The sequence below is a fragment of the Nerophis lumbriciformis genome, linkage group LG37 (assembly GCF_033978685.3).
Source record: "Nerophis lumbriciformis linkage group LG37, RoL_Nlum_v2.1, whole genome shotgun sequence".
Classification (NCBI taxonomy): domain Eukaryota; kingdom Metazoa; phylum Chordata; class Actinopteri; order Syngnathiformes; family Syngnathidae; genus Nerophis; species Nerophis lumbriciformis.
In genome coordinates, this window is record NC_084584.2 from 9,872,806 (window position 1) to 9,900,000 (window position 27,195).

At 39.0% G+C, this 27,195-nt stretch overlaps 1 protein-coding gene across 1 annotated transcript in view; it reads right to left on the reverse strand.

The window, feature by feature from the left end:
• Positions 1–27,195, reverse strand: part of atp9b (ATPase phospholipid transporting 9B) — a 123,088-nt gene that overhangs the window by 14,784 nt on the left and 81,109 nt on the right. The window contains exons 14-21 of the mRNA XM_061931452.1: positions 24,083–24,195; positions 23,780–23,998; positions 10,613–10,774; positions 10,425–10,517; positions 6,106–6,189; positions 1,057–1,227; positions 880–978; positions 24–113 (exon numbers count right to left, since the gene is read on the reverse strand). Coding sequence (XP_061787436.1) covers positions 24–113; positions 880–978; positions 1,057–1,227; positions 6,106–6,189; positions 10,425–10,517; positions 10,613–10,774; positions 23,780–23,998; positions 24,083–24,195 — 1,031 coding nt within the window. The remainder of the gene's footprint in view (positions 1–23; positions 114–879; positions 979–1,056; positions 1,228–6,105; positions 6,190–10,424; positions 10,518–10,612; positions 10,775–23,779; positions 23,999–24,082; positions 24,196–27,195) is intronic.

The window sequence follows — 27,195 nt, forward strand, 5'->3', positions numbered from 1 at the left end:
TACCTTACGCCACGTTCCAGTACCTCCAGGGAGTCTCCGGAGATGACCAGCGCGCAGTCGTGCTTCCTCCGGAAGGCGTTGAGCTCCAGGTGGGCCTCTCCTCTGCTAGTCACCTGCGTTGAGAGCAGAGACGTTATCTGACGAGGGACGTCCCCATCAACATACGCCATACTGGATTATAGCACTGAAACTGCTTAGTCATGCATTTTCCTGTAGTCCTCCGGTGATAATGATACTTAGAAGAAACTTAGGCTACGTTCACACAGCAGGGTAATTCCAGGGGGTTTTTTGCGCGCATGTGACATTTATCGGATCTATTCATGTCAATGTGAACAGTACAATTCCAATTTTTTTGCCCATATTTGACATGTATCGGATTTATTTATATCAATGTGAACAGCACAATTCCGATATTTTTGCCGATATATGACATGTATTGGATATTTTTCATATCAATGTGAACAGTACAATTCCGATATTTTTGCCCATATGTGACATGTATCGGATTTTTTTCATATCAATATAAGCAGAACAATTAAGATTGTTTTTGCCGATATATGACATGTATCGGATTTTTCCATATCAACGTGAAAAGAACAGTTCCGATTTTTTTGCCCATATATGACATGTATCAGATTTTTCCACATCAACGTGAACAGAACAATTCTGATTTTTTTGCCCACATATGACATATATCTGATTTTTTTCATATCAATATAAGCAGAACAATTCCGATTGTTTTTGCCGATATATGATATGTATCGGATTTTTTTCATATCAACGTGAACAGTACAATTCCAATTGTTTTGCCCATATGTGACATGTATCGGATTTTTTTCATATATGGTATGATGGCAAGGTGGGCGTGAAAGCACGTACTGGTCGGAAAACATGGATGTCTTGGTGCCTGGAGACCAAATGTGAGCTTTTGGCGATGCACGTTGCCGTTTCAAGCTTATCCCCGGTCAACATCCAGATCTAAAGGACATAAATAAACAATGTATTGTCGTCATTTCTGTTGTGAGCCGTCCACTGACGTCACATCATCCCCCGCACCTTGATGCCGGCGTTCCTGAGCAGCTCCAGCGTGGGCCTGACGTCTGCCTGGAGCTGGTCCTCCACACCCGTGAGACACAGGAGCTCCAGCTCCCTCTCCAGGCTCTCCACCACCGCCGCCACCTTCAGGGCTCGGTCGTGGATGCTCAACTTGGCCTGGTTGTAGCGGTTCTGCGCACAGGGAGGGAGCACTCATGCAATCATGTTATTGTTTATGAAGTACATGGTAATATTTGGATGGGCCCCAAGCCCCTGTGTAGTTGAAAAGTTGGGCCCCAAGGTCAACAAGGTTAAGAACCCCTGCTATTTAGCACTTTAAATTGTGTTCAAAGTGTACAACCTTCACCAAAACATGGACTTTTGTCGAGGTTAAAACCTATCATTTATACAAACCCCGTTTCCATATGAGTTGGGAAATTGTGTTAGATGTAAATATAAACGGAATACAATGATTTGCAAATCCTTTTCAACCCATATTCAGTTGAATATGCTACAAAGACAACATATTTGATGTTCAAACTGATAAACTTTTTTTTTTTGTTGTTGCAAATAATCATTAACTTTAGAATTTGATGCCAGCAAGACGTGACACAGAAGTTGGGAAAGGTGGCAATAAATACTGATAAAGTTGAGGAATGCTCATCAAACACTTATTTGGAACATCCCACAGGTGAGCAGGCAAATTGGGAACAGGTGGGTGCCATGATTGGGTATAAAAGTAGATTCCATGAAATGCTTTCACAAACAAGGATGGGGCGAGGGTCACCAATTTGTCAACAAATGCGTGAGCAAATTGTTGAACAGTTTAAGAAAAACCTTTCTCAACCAGCTATTGCAAGGAATTTAGGGATTTCACCATCTACGGTCCGTAATATCATCAAAGGGTTCAGAGAATCTGGAGAAATCACTGCACGTAAGCAGCTAAGCCCGAGACCCTCGATCCCTCAGGCTGTACTGCATCAACAAGTGACATCAGTGTGTAAAGGATATCACCACATGGGCTCAGGAACACTTCAAAAACCCACTGTCAGTAACTACAGTTGGTCGCTAAATCTGTAAGTGCAAGTTAAAACTCTCCTATGCAAGGCGAAAACCGTTTATCAACAACACCCAGAAACGCCGTCGGCTTTGCTGGGCCTGAGCTCATCTAAGATGGACTGATACAAAGTGGAAGACTGTTCTATGGTCTGACGAGGCCACATTTCAAATTGTTTTTGGAAACTGTGGACATTGTGTCCTCCGGACAAAAGAGGAAAAGAACCATCCGGATTGTTATAGGCGCAAATTTGAAAAGGCAGCATGTGTGATGGTATGGGGGTGTATTAGTGCCCAAGACATGGGTAACTTACACATCTGTGAAGGCACCATTAATGCTGAAAGGTACATACAGGTTTTGGAGCAACATATGTTGCCATCCAAGCAACGTTATCATGGACGCCCCTGCTTATTTCAGCAAGACAATGCCAAGCCACGTGTTACATCAACGTGGCTTCATAGTAAAAGAGTGCAGGTACTAGACTGGCCTGCCTGTAGTCCAGACCTGTCTCCCATTGAAAATGTGTGGCGCATTATGAAGCCTAAAACGGAGACCCCCGGACTGTTGAACAACTTAAGCTGTACATCAAGCAAGAATGGGAAATAATTCCACCTGAGAAGCTTCAAAAATGTGTCTCCTCAGTTCCCAAACGTTTACTGAGTATTGTTAAAAGGAAAGGCCATGTAACACAGTGGTGAACATGCCCTTTCCTAACTACTTTGGCATGTGTTGCAGCCATGAAATTCTAAGTTAATTATTATTTGCAAAAAAATCAGATTTTTTTTCATACCAATGTGAACAGTACAATTCCGATTCTTTTGCCGATATGTGACATGTGTCGGATCTATTCATGTCAATGTGAACAGTACAATTCCGATATTTTTGACGATATATGACATGTATCTGATTTTTTTCATATCAATATAAGCAGAACAATTCCGATTGTTCTTGCCGATATATGACATGTATCGGATTTTTTTCATATCAATGTGAACAGTACAATTCCGATATTTTTGACGATATATGACATGTATCTGATTTTTTTCATATCAATATAAGCAGAACAATTCTGATTGTTCTTGCCGATATATGACATGTATCGGATTTTTTTCATATCAATGTGAACAGTACAATTTCGATATTTTTGCCCATGTGTGACATGTGTCGGATCTATTCATGTCAATGTGAACAGTACAATTCCGATATTTTTGACGATATATGACATGTATCTGATTTTTTTCATATCAATATAAGCAGAACGATTCCGATTGTTCTTGCCGATATATGACATGTATCGGATTTTTTTCATATCAATGTGAACAGTACAATTCCGATATTCTTGCCCATATGTGACGTGTCGGATCTATTCATGTCAATGTGAACAGTACAATTCCGATATTTTTGCCCATATGTGACATGTGTCGGATCTATTCATGTCAATGTGAACAGTACAATTCCGATATTTTTGACGATATATGACATGTATCGGATTTTTTTCATATCAATATAAGCAGAACGATTCCGATTGTTCTTGCCGATATATGACATGTATCGGATTTTTTTCATATCAATGTGAACAGTACAATTCCGATATTTTTGCCCATATGTGACATGTGTCGGATCTATTCATGTCAATGTGAACAGTACAATTCCGATATTTTTGCCTATATGTGACATGTGTCGGATCTATTCATGTCAATGTGAACAGTACAATTCCGATATTGTTGACGATAAATGACATGTATCTGATTTTTTTCATATCTATATAAGCAGAACAATTCCGATTGTTCTTGCCGATATATGACATGTAACGGATTTTTTTCACATCAATGTGAACAGTACAATTCCGATATTTTTGCCCATGTGACATGTGTCGGATCTATTCATGTCAATGTGAACAGTACAATTCCGATATTTTTGACGACATATGACATGTATCTGATTTTTTTCATATCAATATAAGCAGAACCATTCCGATTGTTCTTGCCGATATATGACATGTATCGGATTTTTTTCATATCAATGTGAACAGTACAATTCCGATATTTTTGCCCATATGTGACATGTGTCGGATCTATTCATGTCAATGTGAACAGTACAATTCCGATATTTTTGACGACATATGACATGTATCTGATTTTTTTCATATCAATATAAGCAGAACCATTCCGATTGTTCTTGCCGATATATGACATGAATCGGATTTTTTTCATATCAATGTGAACAGTACAATTCCGATATTTTTGCCCATATGTGACATGTGTCGGATCTATTCATGTCAATGTGAACAGTACAATTCCGATATTTTTGCCTATATGTGACATGTGTCGGATCTATTCATGGCAATGTGAACAGTACAATTCCGATATTGTTGACAATAAATGACATGTATCTGATTTTTTTCATATCTATATAAGCAGAACAATTCCGATTGTTCTTGCCGATATATGACATGTAACGGATTTTTTTCACATCAATGTGAACAGTACAATTCCGATATTTTTGCCCATATGTGACATGTGTCGGATCTATTCATGTCAATGTGAACAGTACAATTCCGATATTTTTGCCTATATGTGACATGTGTCGGATCTATTCATGTCAATGTGAACAGTACAATTCCGATATTGTTGACGATAAATGACATGTATCTGATTTTTTTCATATCTATATAAGCAGAACAATTCCGATTGTTCTTGCCGATATATGACATGTAACGGATTTTTTTCACATCAATGTGAACAGTACAATTCCGATATTTTTGCCCATGTGACATGTGTCGGATCTATTCATGTCAATGTGAACAGTACAATTCCGATATTTTTGACGACATATGACATGTATCTGATTTTTTTCATATCAATATAAGCAGAACCATTCCGATTGTTCTTGCCGATATATGACATGTATCGGATTTTTTTCATATCAATGTGAACAGTACAATTCCGATATTTTTGCCCATATGTGACATGTGTCGGATCTATTCATGTCAATGTGAACAGTACAATTCCGATATTTTTGACGACATATGACATGTATCTGATTTTTTTCATATCAATATAAGCAGAACCATTCCGATTGTTCTTGCCGATATATGACATGAATCGGATTTTTTTCATATCAATGTGAACAGTACAATTCCGATATTTTTGCCCATATGTGACATGTGTCGGATCTATTCATGTCAATGTGAACAGTACAATTCCGATATTTTTGCCTATATGTGACATGTGTCGGATCTATTCATGGCAATGTGAACAGTACAATTCCGATATTGTTGACAATAAATGACATGTATCTGATTTTTTTCATATCTATATAAGCAGAACAATTCCGATTGTTCTTGCCGATATATGACATGTAACGGATTTTTTTCACATCAATGTGAACAGTACAATTCCGATATTTTTGCCCATATGTGACATGTGTCGGATCTATTCATGTCAATGTGAACAGTACAATTCCGATATTTTTGACGACATATGACATGTATCTGATTTTTTTCATATCAATATAAGCAGAACCATTCCGATTGTTCTTGCCGATATATGACATGTATCGGATTTTTTTCATATCAATGTGAACAGTACAATTCCGATATTTTTGACGATATATGACATGTATCTGATTTTTTTCATATCAATATGAGCAGAACAATTCCGATTGTTCTTGCCGATATATGACATGTATCGGATTTTTTTCATATCAATGTGAACAGTACAATTCCGATATTTTTGACGATATATGACATGTGTCTGATTTTTTTCATATCAATATAAGCAGAACTACCAGGAGGATCGTCATACTCGTTCGAGTGACCGTTCGATGATGATGAGTCACCTGAAAGGGTTTTCACTTCACAGGTGTGCTTGAAGCTCATGGAGAGAATGCCAAGAGTGTGCAAAGCAGTAATCAGAAGCAAAGGGTGACTATTTTGAAGAAACTAGAATATATAACATCTTTTTTAAGTTTTCAATTGGTGAGTACACTATTATGAGGTGTGCGTCGTGTACCTCGAAGTCCTGGTATTGCTCCTCAGACAGCGACTTCTTGGCCACCACCAACGTTCTCAGACCTTCTCTGGCCATGTTGCCACACTGGGAAGAAGCAGGCGACAAAACGATCACATCAAAAGTTCCTGATTAAGTAGATATGGATGAAGATGGCGTCTGGTGCAGAGCAGAGGACACAGTAAAACAAAGGGACGGATGGCGGTTTATTTTTTGATATGAGGCTGATTGGTTATTGACGAGGCCGACAGCGGGGTGTATTACAGCCTGACAGGAACACGGTTAGCACCATTGTTTGAGAATATGACATACTGTAATTACTTATCTGGGTCACTAATTAAATCAAAAGCTGCCCCCGGTGGTAAGCGACTCAATAATGCCAATATAATTATGAACAAGAGCAAGACCTTTCGACCAGCAAAGCAGAGTCGACGCGGCCCGCTGATCTCTTGATGAATGTCCTGATTAGCAGAGGTTATTGACGGGGGGGCAATAATAACTCCTGTTTATGGTCATATATCCATGTGTGCAGCCAAACAGACCCACTTTTTTTTACCTATGAACTTCCTTGCTAAATAAATGACAGTTTGGAGTACTCGGGCTGCACAAGAAAAGATCAATTCACATCCAAATTGCAATTCTTTATATATTATTTTTTTTAAGTAAGAATACATTTTTAAAATTAGGTTTTTACTTAAAGTACCAATGATAGTCAAACACACACACTAGGTGTTGCGAAATTAATAATAATAATAATAATATATTTTATTTGTAAAAAGCACAACCTCAAAGTGCTACAGTGTATTAAAAAAATACAAATAAAAAGATAATAAAAAATAAAAATAAAAACTAGAACAGCCAAATAGCTAAAACTAGTATGCATACATCTAAAAAAAAAAGGCTTTTTTTTTAAAAAGAAGCCTTTTTTAAAAGCATCCACAGTCTGTGGTGCCCTCAGGTGGTCAGGGAGAGCAGCGAAGCAGAAAGCCCATTGTTCCCAAATTATTCTCTACATTTGACCCATCACCGTTGATAACACCCTGGGAGGTGAGGGGAGCAGTGAGCAGCAGCGGTAGCCGCGCCCGGGGATTTAACCCCCAATTCCAACCCTTGATGCTGAGTGCCAAGCAAGGAGATAATGGGTCCCATTTTTTGTAGTCTTTGGTATGACTCGGCCGGGGTTTGAACGCACAATCTACCGATCTCAGGGCGGACACTCTAACCACTAGGCCACTGAGTAGGTTTTCTAACCTGTAACCTGTTTTGAAAAAGTTTTTTATTATAATTGTTATTCAAAATAATAGGGGTACACAAAAAAATCAATTCAAATCCGAAAATTGCGATTCTTGTTCATTCCCATTCTAAATAGATTCAAAATTGTCGAAATTTGATTTAAAAAAAATAAATATATATATATATATATACATATATACATACATACATACATATATATATATATATATATATATATATATATATATATATATACACATGTGTACATATACATATATATATATATATATACATATATATATATATATATATATATATATATATATACACATTTACATATATATATATATATATATACATACATACAAGTAAGAATACATTTTTAAAATGAGGTTTTTAGGTATCTCCATGCAACCGGAAGGAGCTTTTGAAACCTGTAACCTGTTTTGAAAAAGTTTTTATTATAATAATTATTCAAAATAATAAGGGTACACAAACAAAATCAATTCAAATCCGATAATCGCGATTCTTGTTCATTCCCATTCTAAATAGATTCAAAATTGTCGAAATTTGATAAAAAAAATAAAAATAAATAAATAAATATATATATATATATATATATATATATACACACCGCATTTTCCGCACTATAAGGCGCACCGGATTATAAGGCGCACCTTCAATGAATGGCCTATTTTAAAACTTTGTTCATATATAAGGCGCACTGCATTATAAGGCACATAAAAAAGACGCTACAGTAGAGGCTGGGGTTACGTTATGCATCCCGTAGTTGGGAGACCTGTTGTGGTTCAATATTGGTCCATATATAAGGCGCACCGGATTATAAGGCGCACTGTCAGCTTTTGAGAAAATTGGAGGTTTTTAGCTGCACCTTATAGTGCGGAAAATACGGTATACAGTATATGTATATATGTGTACATATATATATATACTGTATATATATATACACATGTAGATACACTATATTGCCAAAAGTTATTGGCCATCCATCCAAATGATCAGAATCAGGTGCCCTAATCACTTGGCCCGGCCACAGGTGTATCAAATCAAGCACTTAGGCATGGAGACTGTTTCTACAAACACTTGTGAAAGAATGGGCCGCTCTCAGTGATTTCCAGCATGGAACTGTCATAGGATGCCACCTGTGCAACAAATCCAGTCGGGAAATTTCCTCGCTCCTAAATATTCCAAAGTCAACTATCGGCTTTATTATTAGAAAAGTGAAGAGTTTGGGAACAACAGCAACTCAGCCACTAAGTAGTAGGCCACGTAAACTGACAGAGAGGTCAGCATAGTACAAAGACTTTCTGCACAGTCAGTTGCTACGGAGCTCCAAACTTCATGTGACCTTCCAATTAGCCCACGTACAGTACGCAGAGAGCTTCATGGAATGGGTTTCCATGGCCGAGCAGATGCATCTAAGCCATACATCACCAAGTCCAATGCAAAGTGTGGGATGCAGTGGTGTAAAGCACGTCACCACTGGACTCTAGAGCAGTGGAGACACGAATTTCCATCTGGCAATCTGATGGACCAGTCTGGGTTTGGAGGTTGCCAGGAGAACGCTACATTTCGGACTGCATTGTGCCGAGTGTGAAATTTGGTGGAGAAGGAATTATGGTGTTTTGTTTTTTTCAGGAGTAGGGCTTGGCCCCTTAGTTCCAGTGAAAGCAACTTTGAATGCGCCAGGATACCAAAACATTTTGGACAAGTCCATGCTCCCAACGTTGTGGGAACAGTTTGGAGCGGGCCCCTTCCTCTTCCAACACGACTGTGCACCAGTGCACATAGCAAGGTCCATAAAGACATGGATGACAGAGTCTGGTGTGGATGAACTTGACTGGCCTGCACAGAGTCCTGACCTGAACCCGATAGAACACCTTTGGGATGAATTAGAAAGGAGACTGAATGCCAGGCCTTCTCGACCAACATCAGTGTGTGACCTCAACAATGCGCTTTTGGAAGAAATGGTGGAAAATTGCTATAAACAAACTCCGCAACCTTGTGGACAGCCTTCCCAGCTGCAAAAGGTGGACTCACATCATATTGAACCCTATGGGTTAGGAATGGAATGGCACTTCAAGTTCATATGTGAGTCAAGGCAGGTGGCCTAATACTTTTGGCAATATAGTGTACATATATATATATATATATATATATATATATATATATATATATATATGTATGTATTAATATATATATATATATATATACACGTGTATATATATATGTGTTTATATATAAATGTGTGTATATATGTGTGTGTGTGTATATATATATATATACATATATATGTAAATATATATTTTTGTACATATATATATATATATATATATGTGTGTGTACTTATATATATATATATATATATGTACACACACATATATATATATATATATATATGTACAAAAATATATATTTACATATATATGTGTATATATATATATACACACACACACATATATACACACATTTATATATAAACACATATATATACACGTGTATATATATATATATTAATACATATATACATACATATTAATACATATATATACATATTAATACATATATATATACATACATATTAATACATATATATATATATATACATATTAATAGATATATATACATATATACATATTAATACATCTATATATATATATGTGTATGTATATATATATTATATGTGTATGTATATATATATTATATATACACATATACACATATATACATATGTATTTATATGTGTGTATATGTATATATATATATATATATGTGTGTGTGTGTGTATATATATATATATATATATATATATATATATATAGAGAATACATTTTTAAAATGAGGCTTTTAGGCCTTCTCCATGCACCTAGAAGGAACATTTTAAACCTGCAACCTGTTTTGAACAAGTGTCATTATAATTAGCATACCAAATAATACATTGCGAGAATCGGTTTGAATCGAGATTCGATTCCGAATCGGATCGTCAAGATTCCCACACCTCCAGTTCTTCATGTGACTTTGAAGTGTTTGCGCATGCTGACCGAAGCTGGATGTCCAAGGACTTTTACCTCCTCTTCCAGCCAATCGTTGTACTGGACGATGCTCGCCATGGCGACGTCGGCGCCCTTCATGTAGAAAGTGACGTCTCCCGTCGACTCCTCCTGGAACGCAAACCAAAGCGCGGGAAAGCCCGCCGTCAGCGTGTCCTCAGGTGAACCCGGAGACGGAGACGTTTCATGAGGTCGGAGCGCCTCACCCGGACGATGATGCCCATGCGTTTGCTCTCGGAGGTGAAGGGGAAGATCTGCAGGATGTAGAAGGACAGGACCTGTCCGGAGGGAGTCTTCAGCTGCAGGGAGGTCAGGTCTCGGTTCACCAGCGTCAGGCCGACGCTCTCCGTCCAACGCACCAGCGCCACCTGTGCACACACACACACACACACACGTTATGGGGACCACCACTGACGTGCTATTAAAATGTTTTGTGTGTCCACACCACAAACAGTCACTGTGTGGAGCCATCAGAGAGTTATGAGACCTCAAACTCAGCTTTCATTCCGTGCCAGATAAGCGTTTTTCTGTCTCCCTTTTTCCTCCTCGGCAGGAACTGCGGACCCCCCGAGTGAGCCTTCAGCTGCACACCACTCAACTCTCAATGGCTTCATTTTCAATTTCGCTCACTCAAAGGTTGTTATTATACTCTGACCTACAAATGGGAACTTCCTGTTAAGACCCTGTCATCCATCCCGCGACCCCCCTCCTTCCTACATATGCTCACACATCTGTGCCTCGTTATCCTGCGCGCGCGTGTGTGTGTGTTCTTGTATTTCTACCCTTCTTGAGACATGAAGAAGGAAAAGTATCTTCCATATGAGGAGGTGTGACATAAATCATGGTCCCAATAACATTGCATCTAATAGAGAATGTCTCATTGGCACCCCTGCTGGTGACATCTATTAAAATTAGGGTGGTCCCAAAAAGGAGGGTGACAGGTTCAAACACTGATGACATCTATTAAACAGACAAAGAAGCAAGGAATTAAACAGGGACAGAATTCAATTTAGCTCAATTGAGGAGAAACGTCTGGGCTGTACTCTTGTTCAGTGTCCCACCACGCTCTGACCAAAGATTGTACGCCTCCTCTTTTATTTGGACTTTCCCTCATTACATGGCAACAGCTTTATCTAAAGGAAGGGGGTCGTAAACAGCCGCTGCCTTTGGTCACTAAACAGTTCAAAGAAAAGGTGCCTGGAAGGGGGTCAGGCCCTGCTTCCTCTCCGCTTTGTAGATCTCGGTCAGGACAAAATCTTCCCGTGGATTACAATACATCAAAGAAACCGACACCTTCATGTCGCTTCCCATCCTACACAGTGGAGTTTTACAAGCCTTTTGCTTTTGTCCTCTCACCGAGAACTCATGGCAATGCAAAGTTTTGTGATAACTTAGATACAATTATTCTGACAGAGGGATTTTTCAAATTGCCCGTGTGTCGGTTTTAAAACATATGAAATAACAAGTGTGTGTAAAAATGTGAAGAGCTCCCCCGCCCTGGCCAACATATGTAATAAGTGTGTGTGTAAGAAATTGAACTGCGCTCCCTTTGGCCAAAATTAATTTAAAAAAATGAAATACTGTAATAACGAAGTAAATAATGAAGATTAAAAAACAATTACAAAAAAAAAAAAAAAATTGGTGGTCCTAAAGAGGGCCTTTTTCAGAGGTCTCAAGAAGTTAAGAAACACAATAATGTGTGTGTGTGTTCTTGTATTTCTACCCTTCTTGGGACACCGACAAGGAAAAGTATCTTCCATAACAAGTCGGGACATAAATCATGGTCCCAATACGGAAAACCATTGCATCTAATAGAGAATGTCTCATTTGCACCCCTGCTGGGGAAATCTATCAAAATTAGGGTGGTCCCAAAAAGGAGGGATTTTTCAAATTTCCTGCGTGTCGGTTTTAAAACATATGAAATAACAAGTGTATGTAAAAATGTGATGTGCTCCCCCGCTCTGGCCAACATATGAAATAACAAGTGTGTGTAAAAATGTGAAGTGCTACCCCCCTGGCCAACATATGTAATTCATGTGTGTGTGTAAGAAATTGAAATGCGCCCCCTTTGGCCAAAATGTATTTAAAAAAAATTAAATATATTACATACTGTAATAACTTGAAGTAAATAATGACGAATAAAAAACAATTACAGAAAAAAAGGAAGAAAAAAAAATGGTGGTCCTAAAGAGGCCTTTTTCAGAGGTCTCAAGAAGGTAAGAAATACAAGAATGTGTCTTGCCTGCGTGTCGGTTTTAAAACATATGAAATAACAAGTGTGTGTAAAAAATGTGATGTGCTTCCCCGCTCTGGCCAACATATGAAATAACAAGTGTGTGTAAAAATGTGAAGTGTTCCCCCCCTCTGGCCAACATATGAAATAACAAGTGTGTGTAAAAATGTGAAGTGCTCCCCCCCTGGCCAACATATGTAATAAGTGTGTGTGTGTGTAAGAAATTGAACTGCGCCCCCTTTGGCGAATTTTTTTTTTTTTTTAATGAAATAAATTACATACTGTAATAACTTCAAGTAAATAATGAAGATTAAAAAACAATGACAAAGAAAACATTCCAAATTAAATGGTGGTCCTAAAGAGGCCTTTTTCAGAGGTCTCAAGAAGGTAAGAAATACAAGAATGTGTGTGTGTGCATTGCTCCACTCTCAGTGCATACAAAGCATGTGCAAACCATCGTAAAAAGTAGTTACTCCATCTAATTTGCAGATAAGATATGCCAACTGTGGCTGCCAAGCACAAATTAAGATAGCATGGGTCAAAGGTCACACTAAATTTCAATCTCGAGCAGCGCTGTCCAAAAGTGGCTAATTTGCTTCATTTTTAAAATACTATTACAGCAAACAGGTGAAATGGAACGGGGAAAAGTTGCAATGGTGACTCTAATAACACAAAGCTGACATGTAGGCTGTTTTTTTTTCATTGCTCAAAATATAATAATGAATCAAGATCAATGTTGTTAAAGGTTTAAGTGTTAAAAGTTTAAAAAAAAACGTTATTTTTTAACTATTTTATGAGTGGGGCTCTTTTGGATCCCTAAGAATTTTAGTGATATTTTTTTATTTTTTCAAACTTTCATAGCAAAAAATAAATAAATAATGAATCAAAATCAATGTTGTGGTTTGTGAAGCCCTTTGAGGCATTTGTGATTAAGGGCTATATAAATAAACTTTGATTGATTATGAATTATTTACCTATTTAAGTGGCCTAGTGGTTAGAGTGTCCGTCCTGAGATCGGTAGGTTGGGAGTTCAAATCCCGGCCGAGTCATACCAAAGACTATAAAAATGGGACCCATTACCTCCCTGCTTGGCACTCAGCATCAAGGGTTGGAATTGGGGGTTAAATCACCAAAATGATTCCCGGGCGCAGCCACCGCTGCTGCCCACTGCTCCCCTCACCTCCCAGGGGGTGATCAAGGGTGATGGGTCAAATGCAGAGAATAATTTCGCCACACCTAGTGTGTGTGTGACAATCATTGGTACTTTAACTTTAACTTTAACTTTAAGGCTCCAGTTACTTAAAATCAAATATATCACTTTGAAATATTTTCGGGGAAAATATTGCATATTTTGTGTATTTGCCATAAAAAACAGTTTTCTATGATAAAAAGGAATCAAAAAAAATAAATAAAAAAAATAACTAAATAATAATTGACAAATAGATCTGAAGTTGATCTACAGATTTAAGTGTTGAAAGGGAAAACAATTTAAAAAGTATGACTTACTTTTAACACATTTATGAGTGGGGCCTTTTGGATCCCTGAGAATTTTATTGGGATTGTTTGTTTTTTTAAACTGTCGTTGCTCAAAAAATAATATTGAATCAAAATCAATGTTGTTATGAATCATTGACCTATTTAACTACTCCACATCAAATGTTGCACTATGAAATATTTTTGCCATTAAAAAACAAAGTTTTCTATGACAAAAAGGGCGTTAAACAAACAAAAAAACAACAACAAAAACGGACGGATCGAAAGTTGATCTAAAGATTTAGGCGTTGAAAGAAAAAATAAGTCATACATTTAAAAAAAAATTTAAGCACTTATGCGTGGGAACATTTCGGATCCCTGAGAATTTTATTGGGATTTTTTTTTTTTAAACTGTCATTGCTCAAAAAATAATAATGAATCAAAATCAATGTTGTTATGCAAGAATGACCTATTCAAGGCTCCGAATACTTCACATTAAATATTCCACTTGGATATATTTTGGGGAGAAAATGTTGCATATTCTGTCTTTTTGCCATAAAAAAGGGTTTTATTTTAACACAATTGGCAAATAAAATAAATAAAACTTCATATCGACAGATGGATCTGAAGTTGATGCAGAGCAGGGGTGTCAAACTGGTTTTTATTGAGGGCCACATCGCAGTTATGGTAACGCTTTTAACAATGAGTAATATATTACTATACATGTATACATATAATACATTAAAAATATGCCAAAAAATATTTAAATTTTACTTTGAAAACTGGCAGCTCAGTCACCAGAATTTTACAGTAAAAGCAGTATTTTTTGTTTTTTTTACAGCATATAAAAAAATTGAATAGATGGAATGGAAAAACAATACTACTGTTTTAGCGGTAAAATTCAGAGCTGCCAGTTTGTTTTTTTTACCGTAAAATCTCGTTGTTTTAATGTTTGTTTTTGTATGTTTTAGTGTTTTACTGTATATGAAAAAAAAAATAGTACCAAAGTTGATTTTACGGAATTTAACGGTAAAATCTATTGCCAATTTTACAGTCTACAATTTGATTGATTTTTGATCATTTGTTTTGAAATCATAAGTCAAGCAAATATTTAAGTACAGTATTTATGCTTTTTTTTTACAAAAAAATATTTTTGGAATAAATTATAATATTTTGATTTTGATAATATTGAATTTTAAAAGATATGCAATTACATGCATGTTAGAATAATTATGTATAAGTTATCACACAACTCTTATGCTTAAAGGCCGATGCTATAGTTATTATCTATTGTGCTCAAGTTAGACTTTTCTATCTGTGCAAGGACAAAACTTGCTATCTTCCACGGCATATGAGGGGTGGCCTCAGCCGCAGATGTTATCTTTGTTTTAGCCCGCTAACAGCCAAGGACTTCAAGTACCTCAACGAAGATAAGACGTCAGCACGCAGACGAAGCAGAGACAAGGCGAAATCACAAGGCCCCCAGCACATTCTGTCACGTATTGTGCGTACTGGAAGCTGCTTTGCATGATATGTGTGACCACTCCCTTTAGAGGCGGCCTCAGTGATGTTGACTGGGGAACTCCTGAATAAATAGAGGAACGCGGGAACTGTACCTTAGAGCAGTGGTTCTCAAATGGGGGTACGCCTACCCCTGGGGGTACTTGAAGGTATGCCAAGGGGTACGTGAGATTTTTTTTTTAATATTCTAAAAATAGCAACAATTCAAAAATCCTTTATAAATATATTTATTGAATAATACTTCAACAAAATATGAATGTAAGTTCATAAACTGAACATCAAATCAAGTAGGCTATTCCATTCATTACAATGCAACAATGCAACAATGCAATATTCAGTGTTGACAGCTAGATTTTTTGTGGACATGTTCCATAAATATTGATGTTAAAGATTTCTTTTTTTGTGAAGAAATATTTAGAATTAAGTTCATGAATCCAGATGGATCTCTATTAAGTTTTTGATTACTTTAAGTTGATGATTACTTCTATGTGTAGAAATCTTTATTTATAATTGAATCACTTGTTTATTTTTCAACAAGTTTTTAGTTATTTTTATATCTTTTTTTCCCAAATAGTTCAAGAAAGACCACTACAAATGAGTAATATTTTGCACTGTTATATAATTTAATAAATCAGAAACTGATGACATAGTGCTGTATTTTACTTCTTTATCTCTTTTTTTCAACCAAAAATGCTTTGCTCTGATTAGGGGGTACTTGAATTTAAAAAAATGTTCAAAGGGGGTACATCACTGAAAAAAGGTTGAGAACCACTGCCTTAGAGCGTAGGGCGTGACTGTGACTAAATGTGTGCAGCTCCATGCGTTCTCCTCATGAGCTAAATTGAACTCTGTCTCTGCATGATTCCTTGCTTCTTGTGTCTGTTTAATAGATGTCATCAGTGTTTGAACCTGACAATGGAGTACATGCAGATATATTTAGTAAGAAAAGATTAAGCATTTTATTAACGCATATTTCCAGGCTTTCGCCGGCCACATAAAATAATGTGGCGGGCCAGATTTGGCCCCCGGGCCTTGAGTTGACACCTGTGATCTAGAGATTTAAGCGTTGAAAAAATATATATATATATTTTTTTTTAACGACTGAGACCCTTTCAGGACTAAACTTGGGTTAAAAAAAAATATATATATATATCAATTGAAATGGTTTTAAAAATGAAAAAGTGCGCTGCCCTTAGTGGAAAAAGTTTGGACACCCCTGATTTAGAGAGTCACATGATCGCAGACCCCCAAATTAGGAGTGTGAAAGCGACGACGGGAGCGCGACAGACATGAGCCACTCGTCACCTCTCAGAGATAATTAAATATTGATCAGTCCGAGTGAGTGGATTCATTTGACATTGGGGAGAGCGAGCGGGGATGTAAATAAATACATACATCAAGAGGCACAAATGGAGGGAGATTCATCTATCACCGGCAATTATCTTTAACTCGCTCAAAGTCTAACATGCTAGCATCCATTGTTCCGCACTTCCTTTGGTCCGAGTCATAAATTCTCAGCGAGCCACTGCAGACATTTAAATAACTTAACCCCTGCAAGGAGGTCACAACCTTGGACTTTCAACACTTGCTGGGCCACATTTCCCTAGTCCTTGTTGCACACATGCAGGGGTTGCAGGAATGTGAAACTGCTTCTAAGGTGCACTACATTGCCAAAAGTATTAGGCCACCTGCCTTGACTCACATATGAACTTGAAGTGCCATCCCATTCCTAACCCATAGGCTTGAATATGATGTGGGTCCACCTTTTGCAGCTATTACAGCTTCAACTCTTCTGGGAAGGCTGTCCACAAGGTTGCGGAGTGTGTTTATAGCAATTTTCCACCATTCTTCCAAAAGCGCATTGGTGAGGTCACACACTGATGTTGGTAGAGAAGGCCTGGCTCTCAGTCTCCCTTCTAATTCATCCCAAAGGTGTTCTATGGGGTTCAGGTCAGGACTCTGTGCAGGCCAGTCAAGTTCATCCACACCAGACTCTGTCATCCATGTCTTTATGGACCTGGCTTTGTGCACTGGTGCACAGTCATGTTGGAAGAGGAGGGGGCCCATAAGGTTGGGAGCATGGAATTGTCCAAAATGTTTTGGTATCCTGGAGCATTCAAAGTTCCTTTCACTGGAACTAAGGGGCCAAGCCCAACTCCTGAAAAACAACTCCACACCATAATTCCTCCTCCACCAAATTTCACACTCGGCACAATGCAGTCCGAAATGTAGCGTTCTCCTGGCAACCTCCAAACCCAGACTGGTCCATCAGATTGCCAGATGGAAAAGTGTGATTCATCACTCCAGAGAAGGCGTCTCCACTGCTCTAGAGTCCAGTGGTGACGTGCTTTACACCACTGCATCACACACTTTGCATTGGACTTGGTGATGTATGGCTTAGATGCAGCTGCTTGGCCATGGAAACCCATTCCATGAAGCTCTCTGCGTACTGTACGTGGGCTAATTGGAAGGTCACAAGTTTGGAGCTCTGTAGCAACTGACTGTGCAGAAAGTCTTTGTACTATGTCACTCTGTCACTTTACGTGGCCTACCACTTGGCGGCTGAGTTGCTGTTGTTCCCAAACTCTTCCATTTTCTAATATTAAAGGCGACAGTTGACTTTGGAATAATTAGGAGCGAGGACATTTCACGACTGGATTTGTTGCACAGGTGGCATTCTATGACAGTTCCACGCTGGAAATCACTGAGAGCGGCCCATTCTTTCACAAATGTTTGTAGAAACAGTCTCCATGCCTAAGTGCTCGATTTTTTACACCTGTGGCCGGGCCAAGTGATTAGGACACCTGATTCTCATCATTTGATTGGGTGGACAAATACTTTTGGCAATATAGTGTACTAATTGTCACCACCATGGCGGATAATAAACACAGCTTCCTCCAAGTAGGAGTATCACTGGAGGACGAGAGGCAAAGGAATGGTTAAGCATGCTAGACACACACACACACACACACACACACACACACACACAACGAGCAGGACGACACAAGAAGCTAACCGCAAAAGCTAAAATGCCGTTATAATTCCTGGTAATTCCGGGAAATCTGAGAATTTTTGGAACCAGGAAAGGGTGAGCGGAGTGTGTGGATGTTGGAATCGGTTGAGAGAAATGTGGTGTATGGAGAGGTCTGTAAATTGCCCATTCATATTCAATGGGGGGAAATTCCTGGTAATTCCGGGAAATCGGGGAATATTCGGAACCGGGAAAGGGTGAGCGGAGTGTGTGGATGTTGGAACGGTTCTAATCGGATAAGAAATGTGGGATATGCAGTCGATTCCTATTCATTGTCAATGGGGAGAAAATGACCGGAAATTCGGGGAAAACCGGGAATTTTGGTAAAGGGGAAACATGTTTTGGGAAGAGCAGTGTGGTTGGATGGTTGAAACCGGGAATTTTTGAAAATATTGGGGAAACATGTTTTGTGTGCCATATATGGGAAGAGCAGTGTGGGTGGATTGTTGAAAGGTCGGAATCGGGTTTAAAAAAATGCAAACAATTTTGAGAAATGTTCGTTTGAATAGGAATTCCCTGGACATTTGGGAATTTCGGGAAAACCGGGAATTTTTGAAAATATTGATCCTGGATGATATGAATGGGTTGGTGCTGGAATTTTTTGGAATCGGTTGAAAAATGTTGATGTAGTAACAGTTTGAATTTAAATGGGAATTTTGGAATTCCTGGCATTTCGGCCAAACTGGGAGTTTGTACGAAGATAAAAATGGTAGTTTTGTTGTCCAAATAAAGAGGAATGTTTTGAAGGTGGACTGGTCAAAAACGGCTGAAAAATGTGGACTGTGAAAACTTTCGAGGAAGAGGTGAAAATTGGGCTTTGGAAAAATTGAAAATTCTGGTAATTCCTGGAATTTTTTTTCGAACTTGGAAAATGGTAGTTTGATTGTCCAAGGTGAGTGAGTGGATAGTGGAACGGCTCGAATCGGTTGAGAAGTGTGGGGTATGGAGATGTTTGTAGATTGCCCATTCATTTTCAATAGGGGGGAAATCCCTAGTAATTCCGGGAAATCGGGGAATTTTCGGAACCATGACAGGGTAAGCGCAGTGTGTGGATGTTGGAACGGTTCTAATCGGATGAGAAATGTGGGATATGCAGTCGATTCCTATTCATTGTCAGTGGGGAGAAAATGACCGGAAATTCCGGAAACAACGGGAATTTTGGTAAAGGGGAAACATGTTTTGTGTGCGATATATGGGAAGAGCAGTGTGGGTGGATGGTTGAAAGGTCGGAATCGGGTTTAAAAAAATACAAAACATTTTGAGAAATGTTCGTTTCATTTGGGAATTTCGGGAAAACCGGGAATTTTAGAAAATATTGATCCTGGATGATATCAATGGGTTGGTGTTGGATTTTTTTGGAATCGGTTGACAAATGTTGATATAGTAACAGTTTGAATTTAAATAGGAATTTTGGAATTCCTGGAATTTCGGCTAAACCGGGAGTTTGTACGAAAAGAAAAATGGTAGTTTTGTCGTACAAATTAAAAGCAATGTTTTGAAGGTGGACTGGTCAAAAAAGGTTGAATAATGTGGACTGTGAAAACTTTCGAGGAAGAGGGGAAAATTCGGCTTTGGAAAAATTGAAAATTCTGGTAATTCCTGGAATTTTTTTTAGAACTTGGAAAATGGTTGTTTGATTGTCCAAGGTGAGTGAGTGGATAGTGGAACGGCTCGAATCGGTTGAGAAGTGTGGGGTATGGAGAGGTTTGTAAATTGCCCATTCATTTTCAATAGGGGGGAAATCCCTGGTAATTCCAGGAAATTGGGGAATTTTCGGAACCAGCGCAGTGTGTGGATGTTGGAACGACTCTAATCGGATGAGAAATGTGGGACATGCAGTCGATTCCTATTCATTGTCAGTGGGGAGAAAATGACCAGAAATTCCGGGAAAACCGGGAATTTTGGTAAAGGGGAAACATGTTTTGTGTGCGATATATGGGAAGAGCAGTGTGGGTGGATGGTTGAAAGGTCGGAATCGGGTTTAAAAAAATGCAAAACATTTTGAGAAATGTTCGTTTCATTTGGGAATTTCGGGAAAACCGGGAATTTTTGAAAATATTGATTCTGGATGATATGAATGGGTTGGTGCTGGAATTTTTTGGAATCGGTTGAAAAATGTTGATATAGTAACAGTTTGAATTTAAATAGGAATTTTGGAATTCCTGGAATTTCGGCTGAACCGGGTGTTTGTACGAAAAGAAAAATGGTAGTTTTGTTGTCAAAATTAAAAGTAATGTTTTGAAGGTGGACTGGTCAAAAAAGGTTGAAAAATAGAAAATTACCGGAAATTCAGATAAAACCGGGAATTTTGGTAAAGGGGAAACATGTTTTGTGTGCGATATATGGGAAGAGCAGTGTGGGTGGATGGTTGAAAGGTCGGAATCGGGTTTAAAAAAATGCAAACAATTTTGAGAAATGTTTGTTTGAATGGGAATTCCCTGGACATTTGGGAATTTCGGGAAAACCGGGAATTTTTGAAAATATTGATCCTGGATGATATGAATGGGTTGGTGCTGGAATTTTTTGGAATCGGTTGAAAAATGTTGATGTAGTAACAGTTTGAATTTAAATGGGAATTTTGGAATTCCTGGAATTTCAGCCAAACTGGGAGTTTGTACGAAAATAAAAATGGTAGTTTTGTTGTCCAAATAAAGAGGAATGTTTTGAAGGTGGACTGGTCAAAAACGGCTGAAAAATGTGGACTGTGAAAACTTTCGAGGAAGAGGTGAAAATTGGGCTTTGGAAAAATTGAAAATTCTGGTAATTCCTGGAATTTTTTTTCGAACTTGGAAAATGGTAGTTTGATTGTCCAAGGTGAGTGAGTGGATAGTGGAACGGCTCGAATCGGTTGAGAAGTGTGGGGTATGGAGATGTTTGTAGATTGCCCATTCATTTTCAATAGGGGGGAAATCCCTAGTAATTCCGGGAAATCGGGGAATTTTCGGAACCATGACAGGGTAAGCGCAGTGTGTGGATGTTGGAACGGTTCTAATCGGATGAGAAATGTGGGATATGCAGTCGATTCCTATTCATTGTCAGTGGGGAGAAAATGACCGGAAATTCCGGAAAAACCGGGAATTTTGGTAAAGGGGAAACATGTTTTGTGTGCGATATATGGGAAGAGCAGTGTGGGTGGATGGTTGAAAGGTCGGAATCGGGTTTAAAAAAATACAAAACATTTTGAGAAATGTTCGTTTCATTTGGGAATTTCGGGAAAACCGGGAATTTTAGAAAATATTGATCCTGGATGATATCAATGGGTTGGTGTTGGAATTTTTTGGAATCGGTTGACAAATGTTGATATAGTAACAGTTTGAATTTAAATAAGAATTTTGGCATTCCTGGAATTTCGGCTAAACCGGGAGTTTGTACGAAAAGAAAAATGGTAGTTTTGTCGTACAAATTAAAAGCAATGTTTTGAAGGTGGACTGGTCAAAAAAGGTTGAATAATGTGGACTGTGAAAACTTTCGAGGAAGAGGGGAAAATTCGGCTTTGGAAAAATTGAAAATTCTGGTAATTCCTGGAATTTTTTTTCGAACTTGGAAAATGGTAGTTTGATTGTCCAAGGTGAGTGAGTGGATAGTGGAACGGCTCGAATCGGTTGAGAAGTGTGGGGTATGGAGAGGTTTGTAAATTGCCCATTCATTTTCAATAGGGGGGAAATCCCTGGTAATTCCAGGAAATTGGGGAATTTTCGGAACCAGCGCAGTGTGTGGATGTTGGAACGACTCTAATCGGATGAGAAATGTGGGACATGCAGTCGATTCCTATTCATTGTCAGTGGGGAGAAAATGACCAGAAATTCCGGGAAAACCGGGAATTTTGGTAAAGGGGAAACATGTTTTGTGTGCGATATATGGGAAGAGCAGTGTGGGTGGATGGTTGAAAGGTCGGAATCGGGTTTAAAAAAATGCAAAACATTTTGAGAAATGTTCGTTTCATTTGGGAATTTCGGGAAAACCGGGAATTTTTGAAAATATTGATTCTGGATGATATGAATGGGTTGGTGCTGGAATTTTTTGGAATCGGTTGAAAAATGTTGATATAGTAACAGTTTGAATTTAAATAGGAATTTTGGAATTCCTGGAATTTCGGCTGAACCGGGTGTTTGTACGAAAAGAAAAATGGTAGTTTTGTTGTCCAAATTAAAAGTAATGTTTTGAAGGTGGACTGGTCAAAAAAGGTTGAAAAATAGAAAATTACCGGAAATTCCGGAAAAAATGGGAATTTTGGTAAAGGGGAAACATGTTTTGTGTGCGATATATGGGAAGAGCAGTGTGGGTGGATGGTTGAAAGGTCGGAATCGGGTTTAAAAAAATACAAAACATTTTGAGAAATGTTCGTTTCATTTGGGAATTTCGGGAAAACCGGGAATTTTAGAAAATATTGATCCTGGATGATATCAATGGGTTGGTGTTGGAATTTTTTGGAATCGGTTGACAAATGTTGATATAGTAACAGTTTGAATTTAAATAGGAATTTTGGAATTCCTGGAATTTCGGCTAAACCGGGAGTTTGTACGAAAAGAAAAATGGTAGTTTTGTTATCCAAATTAAAAGTAATGTTTTGAAGGTGGACTGGTCAAAAAAGGTTGAAAAATGTGGACTGTGAAAACTTTCGAGGAAGTGGTGAAAATAGATATTTGGAAAAATTTAAAATTCTGGTACTTCCTGGAATTTTTTTCGAACTTGGAAAATGGTAGTTTGATTGTCCAAGGTGAGTGAGTGGGTGGTGGAACGGCTCGAATCGTTTGAGAAGTGTGGGGTATGGAGAGGTTTGTAAATTGCCCATTCATTTTCAATAGGGGGGAAATCCCTGGTAATTCCGGGAAATCGGGGAATTTTCGGAACCATGACAGGGTAAGCGCAGTGTGTGGACGTTGGAATGGTTCTAATCAGATAAGAAATGTGGGATATGCAGTCGATTCCTATTCTTTGTCAGTGGGGAGAAAATGACCGGAAATTCCGGGAAAATCAGGAATTTTGGTAAAGGGGAAACATGTTTTGGGAAGAGCAGTTGAAAGGTCGGAATTGGATTGAAAAAATGTAAAACATTTTGAGAAATGTCCCCACTGGTTTGAATGGGAATTCCCTGGACTTCCCTACGGTGTGTACCTCATCGGGGCTGGAGGCCTGGTAGGTGCGGTTGTCATCGCTGAAGTCCTGGTCGGCCTCGGCGAACTCGGTCTCGCCGCTGGTCTCGTAGACGGGCGTGACGTTGTGGCACAGGGCGATGGCCTTCACCGCCTCGTTGATGCGGCTGCTGACGCTCTTGCGGACTTTCGGGCCCGGCGTCTGGGACTTCCGGGACGGCGTGGCGCCGGAGGAGGTCCCCTGGGAGAAGAACGGACGACAGGAGGCCGGGCGCTTCTTTTACCTGGCCGTGGGAGTCAGCAACGGGATTGGACAGGGACTCACCTGGGCGTAGGACCGGACTATGTGGCTCTGGATCTCATCCATAGTGTCCGTACCGTAGGACACGGTTCCAAGGTGCAGCCGCTTAAAGATCATTTCATTTTGTGTCAAAGTGCCTGAGGGACGAGTAGTTACATATTTCACATTAGTTAGATACACTTCTATTTTCAAGAAGTCAGATAAGGTGGAACCTCGATTTACCAACCCCTCGATTTACAAACTTTTAGATTGAGCCAAATATGCCGTTACACAGCGGAGGAGAAGATAACCTCTCCCCATATACGGAGAGTCTGATGAAGCCACACTTGGGGGGAAAACCGTCACCAAAAGGGCAAATTCCAAACGGCGAAGGTGGTTTTATAAATACATCCGCAATACCTCCATGGTTTGATTTCACATTTCCAGGCCAAATACACAACAGCAGGTACCAATAGGTAAGAAAAGTTGTTTTGCATAATAGGGCCCCTTATATGTTAAATAGTTGTGTGATTTCTGATTGTTTGTGAGGGCACCATAGGGACTTCTGTAGTTTGTTTGAAGTACAGTACTGCAAAGCACTTTTATTGTGTCCATTATTCATATCTACATTGCTTACGAGGAAATTTGCTTCACTATACAAACTTTTCGATTTACGAACCCTGTTCAAGAACCAATTAAGTTCGTAAATCGAGGTTCCACTGTACTGTAAGCGTGACGTGGTTCTTGCTGGCCTCTGAATAGCTTATTCACATGACTAATTTGATTAATTAATAGCCACACCCACTGAATTTTAGCAGACAAAATATTTTATTAATTTGATGGGTTGTTTGTTGCAAAGTTAAGTATTTTTATTTAGACAAAGACGTGTTTGGAAAGTATGATAATATATACTGTAATATTTGTTGCAATAATGGTTACGATTAAAGTTAAAAAAAGTATACAATTTTAAGCAGTACATATATTTTTTCTGTCAAAACGGAAAAAATAAATATGAAGTACTTTGTTGACACATATCATTTCCAGGTGTTTGCGGGCCGGATACAATGATGTCGTGGGCCAGATCTGGCCCCCGGGCCTTGAGTTCCACACCTGTGCTCTAAACTAAACAACATTGATGCTAAGTCACCTTTCTTTCCAAATAAAACTCGATAAGCGAACCGTTTAGGAACCGACTCAAAAGTGGAATGGGAACTGGAAAATCTTATCAAGTCTCACCGCTAATAACATGTGAAATGACTAATCGAGGGCACTACATCTGTGATGCATCACATGACCTGCAGCCGCCTTCTCATCGACCAAAATCTCTTCTTTGTAATTAGCAGACAGCAATGGCAGCCAAAAGGAGGACAATGGCGGTTATTGCTGCCAGAAGGTGTGCTCCTACAACGCTGCTGACATGGGAGCTGCGGGCTTTTAACCGATTCCGAGTGATCGATTGCTCTTCATTCTTTTCACCATCAACCTGGGTGATGCACTCAGGCCTAATCTAGGGGGTGTCCAAACGAAGGCCTGCGGGCCAAGTGCGGCCTGCCGACATCTTCAATTTGCCCCGCGAGAGGACATGGAGATTGCATTCATTTTAAACGTTTGCTGTTATCGGCGCTGCTACTTTGTCGCCATCTGGCGGACGAAGTGAGTATAACAAATCAATTGTACAAAATACAGGAAAAACACGCACTCGCCAAAAATCTTAATAAAACAAAAATAAAGCGGTGCACGGCAGAAAGTGTACTTAAAAGTATAAGTTGCATTTTTTAACTTTTTTTTTTTTTTTTTTGCACCATGACTAGGGAAGGTTGTTTGCATTGGGTCATATAAGTAAATGCTGCACCTTGTTTTATTCAATCAATCAATCAATCAATCAAAGTGGGCGGCATAGCTCGGTTGGTAGAGTGGCCGTGCCGGCAACTTGAGGGTTCCAGGTTCGATCCCCGCTTCCGCCATCCTAGTCACTGCTGTTGTGTCCTTGGGCAAGACACTTTATACCCACACTGCTCCCAGTGCCACCCACACTGCTTTAAATGTAACTTAGATATTGGGTTTCACTATGTAAAGCACTTGAGTCACTATATAAATTCACTTCATTACTTATAAAGCCCTTAATCACAGGCGTCTCAAAGGGCTGCAATTATTCATTGTGATATTATAGGTCATTGATCTGATATAAAGAAACAGCAACACTCGTGTCTAAGGCTGAAACGACGCATCGACGTAGTCGACGTCATCGGTTACGTAAATACGTCCACGCCGTTTTTGTGCGTCGGCGCGTCGCATATTTACGTCACTCTACTTTACTGTCATGGCGGAGCGCAAAGCAGACGATGCGAGCGAGGGGAAAAAAGCACGCCAAAAGTCGTCAAAAGTGTGGGAGTATTTCAATAAACGGCCTAATATTGTTGTTGTATGCACACTGTGTCGAGCGGAAATGGCCTATCATAGCAGCACAACGGCTATGAACGAACATTTGAAAAGAAAACCCCCGACAGCGTTCTTGCCATCACCATCAACAAGTCAATCGTCCGCATGCGTATACGTTGTCATTATTACACAAAAACATGAATGTGTCATTTGTATCTGCGTTGTAAATTCATAAACTAAAGCACCGTTTCGCTCTGAGAGGCGCGTTTGGCGTGCCTGTTCAGTGTTTACAAAGACGCGCTCCTCTTTAACGCTGTGGAGAGGCGGCGGCGGCGAGCGAGCGGCGAGGCGGGGCGCGCCGGGAGCGACGCCGCAATCGTGCCCAGGTGCGCGATCCGCGCAGTTGGAAGAGAAACGACTTTGTGTAAAATTAAAAGATTGTAAACCTGGCAAAGCCGTCTGGCGTTCAGTCTGTCGGTCCTGAAAGAACCCCACGGCACAAGACGTGTCACAAACGCTAACGTTAATTAGTTGTGCAAATACCTTTTACAACATTAACAGTTACATATACTATGTACAAACGAACAATTAACTTTCACTTTAATCATACTATCATTGTTGTGTTATTAAGCAAAATAAGCAATACTTTTACTTTTGTTGAAATGTTTACACTGTACACTTTTTTGTATTGGATGTTTAGCTTTATTTTTGCACATTTTAGCAAATAAGCAATACTTTTACTTTTGTTGAAATGTTTACACTTGTTACAGAATATTTCC